The sequence below is a fragment of the Pongo abelii genome, chromosome 19 (assembly GCF_028885655.2).
Source record: "Pongo abelii isolate AG06213 chromosome 19, NHGRI_mPonAbe1-v2.0_pri, whole genome shotgun sequence".
NCBI lineage: Eukaryota > Metazoa > Chordata > Mammalia > Primates > Hominidae > Pongo > Pongo abelii.
In genome coordinates this window covers 48,287,737-48,298,498 of record NC_072004.2, presented here as the reverse complement: position 1 = coordinate 48,298,498, position 10,762 = coordinate 48,287,737, and the positions used below count along the sequence as shown (strand labels likewise).

Here is a 10,762-nt window from a genome sequence, read left to right as displayed (position 1 = left end):
TCTCTTTAGACTTGCAGGCCAAGAAACTAACAGGGAAGGAGAGGAAGAGGTCACCATCCTGGCCAGGGTAATAGGCCCTGGTCATCAGAAGTGGGTGGAGCTGCTTTTACTCAATGGGGGTAGATAAGAATATGTTTGGCATCTGGGTGACCCAATTGGATGTCTCTTGACCCAATTTTAATGGCAAATGGACAACAGTAGCAGCCATATCCTTGTCCTGAGAGGAGTGTGAAAACCAGGGCCTGAGCCCCTCAGGGATGAGGGTCTGGGTGAATCCTGAAGGCAAGCCACTTAGGCCAGCAGAGGCATGGGCTGAGGTTGAGGAAAATCTAGAACGAGTGTTCTAGGAGTGGGGTGATAAGCATCATTTATAACCTCAAGACCAGTTGCAGCTGTTGGAGGTGGTTACTTTTCACTCCACCAACCTTCCTCTTGCAAGTCTCCTAAAGAAATGAGGCTCAGCAGATTTCTGGATGAGTTTTCCAGAACTTTGTATATAAGCAAGTGGATTTGAATGGCACAAGGGGTGGGTCATTGTGGAGTTCATAGTGTGCTGCTCAAGTTTTTCCCTCCCAGGTCTAAAATGCTTCTTCCCCAGCTGCTAGGAGTGTTGGCAGCCAATGCTTCTCAGCGGAATTTTCTCTCTGAGGCCCGCTCTCAGCTAAAAACAGCTGCCTTGCCCAGAGTTGTATCCTCTTCCGGGAGCATCCTGCAGCCACGACTGGTTCAGATGGGGGTATAAAAGCCTGGCCCCTCGACCTCATTTGTGCTGTCCCAGTTCTAAAGCTCCATATGGGACTGCTGAGACCTGGGCTGCAATTGCACCACAATATCAATTCTCCCTCTCCTTAGTTCAGCTTCCCCATACTCTCATTGAACCCTGCATGAACATCTTTATCTAAGAGTATGCTTTCCAGAGAAATTAGTTGTTGACATCCCTGATTCCTGGTTGAGATCCGTGTGCCATCGGAAAACTTAAACACCTCCAATGCTTTGTGCCCACAGTTTTATACTCAAGGCCCTGGTGATGCTATTCCCAATTGTAGGGGAATTAGGTTCAGGATTCCTTGAGAGAGGAATAGGGGATATGAGCAAATTCTGTTCAGTCCTTCACAAACAGAGGACACCTCTTCCCTCTACTCCCCTTCTTGATCTCCTCGTCAAGATTGACCTGAAACCTGAGGGTCTACTGATCCCAGTGAGCTATTCTGTGGCCATCCCATGCCTCCTGGACATGCTGACCTCTGGAGGTACATCCTGATTGATGTTTAGGGCTGAAGTCCGCTAGGCTATAGGAGAGGCAGAGAGGTTTTTTGTACTCAGAGTGAGGGCCAGTGATTGCTCTGAGTGGGAGCCCTTCTGTAGTAGATACAAAAAGCTCTCTGATGGTTCTAGGGATCAATGCTTCTACTTGCGGCTCTCACAGAGAAATCTTCCAGAAATAGAGTAAGTGTGCCAGTTATCCTGGCCCCTGTCTGACTTGGGCTTATGAATGTGGAACCCTCTGACAACATTCCCTCCCTCAATAGGTGGAGGTAATGATGCTTTCCAAGAGGTAGTGCTCTCAGAATAGGAGACCTTGGTGGGTCATTGGTCAGATCCCTTAGGTGCAGCGCACCAGCATGGCACATGTATACATATGTAACTTACCTGCACATTGCGCACATGTACCATAAAACCTAAAGTATAATAATAATAATAATAATAATAATAAAAGAAAAAAAAAAGATACTAATATACCCCTATTATGCATGGGGTAACTAAAGCCAAAAGTAACACAGTGACAGAGACCAGTTCTCTGTCTGTGATGAAACTGAGGTCATCTGCCTCCTAGATCAGTGCCCTTCCTAATGTCTCGTTCTGTTCTTTATATTGCCTTGTGGCATTGCCACCACACAGTCCAAGGGGGACGGCCTTATGAATGGTGCCCCTGGGAGCTTTGCATGCAGTGGCCCTGCTGGGCATGCATGACACAGTAGGCCATTGGCCCTCCAGATCAATGGCCTTAGACCATGCAGAGTTACACCAGCAGGGCACCTGTGACAATTTTCTACCCTTGGGGACATAGTTGGTCTCTGCGTTCAGGTACATAGGTAATGTGACCAATGGAAACGCAAGCTGATTTTGTATGCTGAAAGGGAATCCTGATTTAAGTTGCTTATACAGGAAGATGAGGTCCTGTCCATTTGATTGGAAGCTCTCAAGCTAGTAAAGTTAAGGTGTGAGTAAACAGTGACAGAGAGAAGTTAATTTTCTGGGTCTAAGAAGCTAACCTTTAATTGCAGTTTTGGCATTTAGAAAGTTTCCATGTCACTGGTTCTACTTCTTCATCCACAACATTTGGCATTCCACCCTGCCTCAGCCATTCTTGCAATTATCTTCTCCCCTCCCAACTACAAATGCCCTGGTTCCACACCCTCCATACACTGCAATAGTGAGCTAAGTGCTTCTCCCTTCTCCCAATTCAGCCCATGGCCACCTGGCTGCCCTTCCTGAAGCCCCTCATAGTGTGGTCATGGCACTTCTCTCCACTGAATCAAAACTTGCAATGCATTCTATTCCTAGAGTGACAATATGCTCCAGTTTTCTTAGGACAGTGTTAATTTATATCTGTTGTTCCAGAATAATTATGAATAATACCACTTTTCTGCTCTCAAAAGCATCCTAACTGGGCTGGGAAGAATCGTATGCTCACCTTACATGGAGCACAAACTCCCCACCTAGACAGCCTGGCCTCAAACTTCTTTCCAAATTTCCCCACCATTTCACACATACTCCAACACTGACAACTTTTGATGGGCTCCAACCCAACTGGGTAAATGCAGCATGATCATTCCTACTTCTTGGATTTTGCTCAAGCAACACCTCTTCTCCTCTACCTAGACTGAAATACCTCCAGCAGAGCCTCTCCACTTTGTGCATGCACAAGACCTACTTTAAGCTCCACCATACCTGTAAAACCTGCACCTAAACCTCTGGTCAAGAGTCACCTAGCCTTCCTCTGATTTCCCAGTGTCTGTCATGTCTGCCTAGTCTGGGTTGGAAGACCAAGGAGCAGGGTCGGGTAGAGGGAGATACCACAGGACTGTTAAAATAGGTCTCAGGAGAGGCAAGCATGAGGTGGGTAGGAAAGGAATGGTGGCAAAGCTCCTGATATTTTCGTGGCTGAATTAGGGGTCTGGGAAATACTGTTGAAAATGGGAATAGAGGGCTGGAATGGGTTTGTCAGTTTCACCCTGCATTTCAATGAAGACCAGCTAAACCAAAAAGTCATTTCCCAGGGACACAGTTCCCACCCCCAAACCAAGCCCCTCTTGGCCACAGCCATCTTTGTCCCCCTCAGCTCAGTGTGGATTTCCTGCAAAAAAATTACAACTAGTGACTATAATAAAATATGCACATACTTTATGTATTCCTAAAACAACATTTACTTCCATTTACTGAGTCACACTTTGGGTTCACAAGAACAATTACATTTTTATACTGATCATCTTTGCCAGGACCTTTACAAGATTCCAGGGAGGAAAAGAGGAGAGGGGGAACATTGTCCACACGTGACAAGGGATCGAATTGGGGCTCCCAGGGGGTAAAGAATCTGCACAAAGCTTTACAGTTTAAAAATAACTGATATTCATGGAGGATAAGTTTTAAAGCCTCAATAAATTAAATGCAATAGGTTTTTTTTTAAAAAAAATATATATATATTAAATAAAATCCATTCCCTTTGGACTGATAATGAGGTTACCTCAGAATGCATTGTAAGAAGGGAAAACAAATTAGGCAACACTCAGGCTCTGGTCTGGTTTTATAAACGGTGATTATTTATGGCTTTGGAGTTGGAGATTTTTGGTCCAGATACTTCAAGGAATCCTGCACCCACTTCTTCTTGGGGTCGGCACAGATATCCTTGGCCAGTTTGGTCTTGAAGCTGTGGGAGATACAGGATGCAATTGGAAGGATTGTTTTTGAAAATTCTGCCCATTTGACCGTAAATATTTAAGGACCATCTGCCACTGGACAAAGGGTTGCTATGGAGAGGAGGAAGGATGAGACTCCTGGGTTAGTTGCTGCTCTTAAAGGCCCAGTAAAGCCATCTTTGCTCTTGACTTGAAGAAATTGATATGACTACAGCAAGCTCCCAGGCAGGGAGCTGGGAGTGAACACTTACTTGTGAAAATTAATGAACTGGACCATAGAGGTCAAACTATCAGAGTCTATGACACCCAGCAACTGTGTCACAGTTCTTGACTCTGTGCCCTAGACATTAATTTTTTGTCTAGGGGAGGGTGAGCTTTATTTACTTACATCACAGCTTTCTGGGGACATTTGCCACTGGTGATTCTCCTGTAGCTCTCCAGTCGCTGAAGGGGTATCTTCCTGTTGGCCAGGTTAAAGCAGCAGGTGGTTATGACAGAAGCTGAATTTTGGGGAAAAAAAATGAACAGAGAAAAAAATGAGCCACATGATGATACATAGACATTTCCAAGCATGACTTTGTAAAGGAAGTTAGGAGAAAGCAAGAAATTGCGAGAGGTAGAGGGAGAATCCCTCTGCTCTGAAGTCTTATATGTCTGGAGGATGCTGTCCTGTGTCTTCAGCATCCTCCCCTGTGCATTGAGGACTCATCATTACTGTTGAGGGTATGGAAAAAGCTTGGTCAATGTGACAAATGCTAGCTCTGTCATTATAAAGACCTACGTGGCCATGTGATATTCATGGTAATTTTCACCAAATATTCTCCATCCTCTGTTTTGAGACACAAGGTAGACTTGCATTTCTTGACCACTTTTGTTTGGTTGGAAGCATTAATTAGTTTTGATCAATAAAGGAGGAGACAAAGTGATGGGTGTCATTTTTGAGCCACAGTGCATTGCCTATGCAAGACTCTTGAGAGCTTTCTTTTGCTTTATCACAGTATCCATCAATGTTCCCCTCACGGGCAACTTCTCCATCAGTCTAGAATCCTGAGTATAAAATGCAGAAGCCTGAGCCCATACATTATAGATATTTAGCACAAGTGAGAAAGTAACTTTTGTTAATTTAGTTAATTCTGTTAAGTCATTGATAATTTAGAACTGTTTGTTACCATGCCATGCACTGGCTCAGTGGGACCGATACACTCAGTAAATTTGTCACCAGAGTATGGGAAAAAGAGTTTTGGAACAAATCTCCTAGATAACTTTCCCCAACAGTGTCAAAGTAAGTCACCTCAAGAGATCCCCCTGGGACCTCATTCTTCTCTTAGCCAATGTCTCTGAAAGCTGTCCTGTAGTCAAATTAACATACTGAGCTTCTAATCAACAGATTTTCCTTCTCCCCCATTGCCAAAAATACCCACCACGCCCACAGTAAGAAAGAGCCATTCCCCATTCCCAAACACTGTAAGGATAGCTGGGTATGGATGCACCCAGCATCCCTCTTGAATGTGGGGAAAAGCCTCAGAAGCCTGGGCTTCTGGTTCTGGCTCTTCCAGTGACTGGATGTGAGGTTGAGGCATTTCTTGTCCACCCACAAAACCTGTTTCCCTATTTTTCAAATGGAGAATTTGCAGTGAGTCTAAAGATTCTTGCTGACCTAGTAGTTCTGGAGGTGGTTACCTTTCCTGTAAGGAGCTGGGGGGCTTACCTGGCCCAGTGAGCCCCTGGGGGCTGAAGGCAGCTGCTATGAGCAGCAGCCACAGAAGTGTTGCGGCGACCTTCATGTTGGAGGCCAAACGTGTGAGCTTTGGCGTGAGAGGTGGTGGTTTCTGGGTTGGTCTCAGCCTCTCTGCTCCTCTGGCCCATCAGCCTGCCTTTTATAGGGAGCAGACAGTATGCGAGCTTCCAGGGAAGCCTTTGCCTATGCGGGGGGGTCACGATGAAGGGATTCCTGAATTGCTGACCAAATTCCAGATCCTAGGAAGTCAAGCAGAACAGAAGAGAGGCAAGCTAGTGGGAGGGACTTGGTACATTTTTTAATCCATCTGGATCTTGCTGTGGGAAAGGAGGGGAGTATGTGATTATGAAATGAAGTTAAACATCTGTAGTGGGGAAGGGAGCAAGAAAACCAAGGGCCTGGGGGATGAGTTGAAATGAAACACCTGTAGTGGGGGAAAGGCACAAGGAAACCAAGAGCCTGGGGGATGAGTTGATCTAAGAACTTTCCTTGATTCCTGTGTTCACATGGTGGTCTTGAGGATTTTGGAGACCAGAAAGGAGCCCCAAAACTTCCATTAGGCTCCCACCCAGATGCAGAGAGAGCTCAGCAGCCCTGCACACAGTTGCATCTCTGAACCAGGAAGGACAACACACCACAGCTTTGCCGCTGTGTTTCAATGTAATGATCATAGAATCTTAGTGCCCTGCAATTTTAGCAGGATAGGACATCAGAACTGGATAGTTTCTATTAATCTTGACTTCTGAAGCACTTTTAAACCATTTGCTTAGCTGCTAAAGCCCTTTTCCAAATGGAATTAAAACAAACCCCAACTCATCAAATACACTGTAGTGAAGGGGATTTGTTTGAAATAGAATAGGCAGCCTCCCATGCCCTTATTCCCCAGGGAACAGATTTAGGGAACACATTTGGAAAATCAATCATCTAGTTCCCCCCTCACTCTCTGAGCACACATTGCAGGCAAGGTATCTGATGGCTAAAAATATCAAAGAGAGAGGGGACACAAGAACCCATACATATCCCTTTGTTCATAACACTAGGCACCCTAGTTGGAGATGGTATAAGGGAGGAAAAGTCTTTAATGGACTCACTGCAGTGGATTACAGCATTGAATACTGGTATGGAGGTACTGCAAACCTGTTTCCTGTTTTTTTCCTGCACACTCTTATATCAAATTGATTGATTGGTACAGTAGCACAAACAAGAATGTTAAAGATTCTGAGGAGTTGACTTGCGTTAGTTAAATACTGTGTTGTGGTTGACTGGTGATGTCTGTCATGGGCACAGGATTAGAGAGGGCTCTTGCTGTACTGCAAAGTCTCTAAGTGCCCATCTAGGATAATTGGTCTATGATTACCTAAAAAGTTAACTATAATTACCAAATAGAGGCCAAAAATATGGAGTCTTCCCTGTTCTTTCCTGCTGTGTTCCAGGTGGGTTCGTCTAATGTAGAGTCTGAATTCAGGATGTCTGCATTTGGATGATGGCTCTGTGACTGACTAGCTGTGATACCATGGACAACTTACTTAACCACTCTCTGCTAGGGTAAGAGTAGGATACTAATCATGTGTACTTTAGGGAATTGTAGTGTGAATTAAATGAGTTCATGTATCTAAACTGCTTAGAATAATGATTAGATCACTGTAGGTACTCAGTGAGTAGAAGTTACTGTTTTTTATTATTAGGAAATAGGGCCGGGTACAGTGGCTCACACTTGTAATCCCAGCACTTTGGGAGACTGAGGCAAGCAGATCACTTGAGGTCAGGAGTTCAAGACCAGCCTGGCCAACATGGTGAAAACCTGTCACTACTAAAAATACAAAAAATTAGCCAGGCATGGTGGAAGGTGCTTGTGGTCTCAGCTACTCAGGAAGCTGAGGCATGAGAATTGCTTGAACACAGGAGATGAAGGTTGCAGTGGGCAGAGATCATGCCACTGCACTCCAACCTGGGCAACAGAGTGAGACTGTGTCTCAAAAAAAAAAAAAAAAAAAAAAAAAGGGCAGACTGGGAATGCTGGAAAGACCTCAGAGTCTGGATATTTCTCCAAATATTCTTCCAAGTTTTCCCACTGCTTTCATGTAAAGATATGCTACCGCAGGGATGGTTTCCAAGAATGCCTGAGTTGCACATGTGGCAGATATGAGGTTTTAAAAAATTATCGGCAGAATAAATTTGGAATATTCTTGACCTCAGAGGTGTTTGTCTGACGTGGTTTAATTGTTTCTGTAGTAAGAATAATTTCATAACTCTGTTGGGAATTTAAAGGAATTATCAGCAAGTGATTATTCATTTTTGTGTTTTCCTCGGAAAATGGCTTTGGAGTTAATGGGCTTTGGATTTACTCTGAACCTGAAAAACCTCAGTGGCTCAGTGGAAATAAATAAAATCAATCTTTAGATATCCAAGCTCTGCAGCTGTTTCATCCAGCTCACCGGCCGTCCCTAGCAAGCAGGGGCAGCTTCAAGGGCTTTTTCTCTCTCTTTCTTGGAGGCTTTCTTTTCAGCAGTGACCTAGAGTAGACCCATTTCTTGCTTGTGATTTGGTGCCTGATGAATGAGGGGCCTTGATCAGGAATGATCCTGAGTGATGGGCAGGAAATGGATCCCCCCTTGTGAAAACAAAGTCTTGACTTCTAAAGAGTTTTTTTTTCTTTTTTTTTTAATTGGAAAAGGTATCTTTTATTTTTATTATTATACTTTAAGTTCTGAGATACATGTGCAGAACGTGCAGGTTTGTTACATAGGTATACACGTGCCATGGTGGTTTGCTGCATCCATCAACTCGTCATCTACATCAGGTATTTGTCCTAATGCTCTCCCTCCCCTTGCCCGCCACCCACCGACAGGCCCCAGTGTGTGATGTTCCTCTCCCTGTGTCCATGTGTACTCATTGTTTAACTCCCACTTATGAATGAGAGCGTGCAGTGTTTGGTTTTCTGTTCCTGTGTTAGTTTGCTGAGAGTGATGGCTTCCAGCTTCATCCACGTCCCTGCAGAGGACATGAACTCATTCTTTTTTATGGCTGCATAGTATTCCATGGTGTATATATGCCACATTTTCTTTATCCAGTCTATTATTGATGGGCATTTGGGTTGGTTGAAGTCTTTGCTATTGCAAATAGTGCTGTAGTAAACATAACGTGTGCATGTTTCTTTACAGTAGAATGATTCATAATCCTTATATACCCGGTAATGGAATTGCTGGGTCAAATGGTATTTCTGGTTCTAGATCCTTGAGGAATCACCACACTGTCTTCCACAATGGTTGAACTAATTTATACTCCTCCCTCCAACAGTGTAAAAGTGTTCCTATTTCTCCACATCCTTTCCAGCATCTGTTGTTTCCTGACTTTTTAATGATTGACATTCCAACTGGCATGTGATGGTATCTCATTGTGGTTATGATTTGCATTTCTCTAATGACCAGTGATGATGAGCTTTTTTTCATATGTTTGTTGATCACATAAATGTCTTCTTTTGAGAAGTGTCTGTTCATATCCTTCACTCACTTTTTGATGGGATTGTTTTTTTCTTGTAAATGTTTTTAAGTTCCTTGTAGATTCTGGATATTAGCCCTTTGTTGGGTGGATAGATTGCAAAAATTTTGTCCCATTCTGTAGGTTTCCTGTTCACTCTGACGATAGTTTCTTTTGCTGTGAAGAAGCTCTTTAGTTTTATTAGATCCCGCTTGTCAATTTTGGCTTTTGTTGCAATTGTTTTTGGTGTTTTAGTCATGAACACTTTGCCCATGCTTATCTCCTGAATGGTATTGCCTAGGTTTTCTTCTAGGGTTTTTATGGTTTTATGTCTTGCCTTTAAGTCTTTAATCCATCTTGAGTTAATTTTTGTATAAGATGTAAGGAAGGGGTCCAGTTTCAGTTTTCTGTATATGGCTAGCCAGTTTTCCCAACACTATTTATTAAATAGGGAGCCCTTTCCGCATTGCTTGTTCTTGTCAGATTTGTCAAAGATCACATGGTTGTAGATTTGTGGTGTTATTTCTGAGGCTCTGTTCTGTTCCATTGGTCTATATGTCTGTTTTGGTACCAGTACCTTGCTGTTTTTGTTATTGTAGGCTCTTTGCATAGTTTGAAGTCAGGTAGCATGATGCCTCCAGCTTTGATCTTTTTGCTTAGGAATGTCTTGGCTATATGGGGTTTTTTTGGTTTCATATGAAATTTAAAGTAGTTTTTTCTAATTCTGCAAAGAAAGTCAATGGTAGCTTGATGGGAATAGCACTGAATCTATAAATTACTTTGGGCAGTATGGCCATTTTTACAATATTGATTCTCCCTATCCATGAGCATGGAATGTTTTTCCATTTGTTTGTGTTCTCTCATTTTGTTGAGCAGTGGTTTGTAGTTCTCCTTGTAGAGGTCCTTCACATCCCTTGCAAGTGTGTTCCTAGGTATTTTATTCTCGTTGTAGCGATTGTGAATGGGAGTTCACTCATGATTTGGCTCTCTGTTTGTCTATTATTGGTGTATAGGAATGCTTGTGACTTTTGCACATTGATGTATCCTGAGACTTTGCTGAAGTTGTTTATGAGCTTAAGGAGTTTTTGGGCTGAGACTATAGGGTTTTCTAAATATATAATCATGTCATCTGCAAACAGAGACAATTTGACTTCCTCTCTTCCTATTTGAATACACTTTATTTCTCTCTCTTGCTTGATTGCCCTGGCCAGAACTTCCAATACAATGTTGAATAGGAATGGTGAGAGGGAGCATCCTTGTCTTGTGCTGGTTTTTAAAGGGAATGCTTCCAGCTTTTGCCCATTCAGTATGATATTGGCTGTGAGTTTGTTATAAATAGCTCTTACAATTTTGAGATATGTTCCATCAATACCTAGTTTATTGAGTGTTTTTAACATGAAGTGGTGTTGAATTTTATTGAAGGCCTTTTCTACATCTATTGAGATAATCATGTGGTTTTTTGTCACTCGTTCTGTTTATGTGATGGGTTATGTTTATTGATTTGCATATGTTGAAAGAGACTTGCATCCCAGGGATGAAGCTGACTCGATTGTGGTGGATAAGCTTTTTGTTGTGCTGCTGGATTCCGTTTGCCAGTATTTTATTGAGGATTTTTGCATCAATGTTCATC

The 10,762-nt window shown here is 43.0% G+C and overlaps 1 protein-coding gene across 2 annotated transcripts in view; it reads right to left on the bottom strand.

The window, feature by feature from the left end:
- Window positions 1-3,181: 3,181 nt before the first annotated feature.
- Window positions 3,182-10,762, bottom strand: part of CCL2 (C-C motif chemokine ligand 2) — a 33,293-nt gene continuing 25,712 nt past the window's right edge. Inside the window, exons 1-3 of one of the 2 annotated variants that reach the window (XM_002827248.3) lie at window positions 5,626-5,701; window positions 4,306-4,417; window positions 3,823-3,928 (exon numbers count right to left, since the gene is read on the bottom strand). In XM_002827248.3, coding sequence (XP_002827294.1) covers window positions 3,823-3,928; window positions 4,306-4,417; window positions 5,626-5,701 — 294 coding nt within the window. Of the gene's footprint in view, window positions 3,929-4,305; window positions 4,418-5,625; window positions 5,702-10,762 lie in introns of those variants that run through there. The other variant, XM_054535171.2, reaches the window with a different exon arrangement.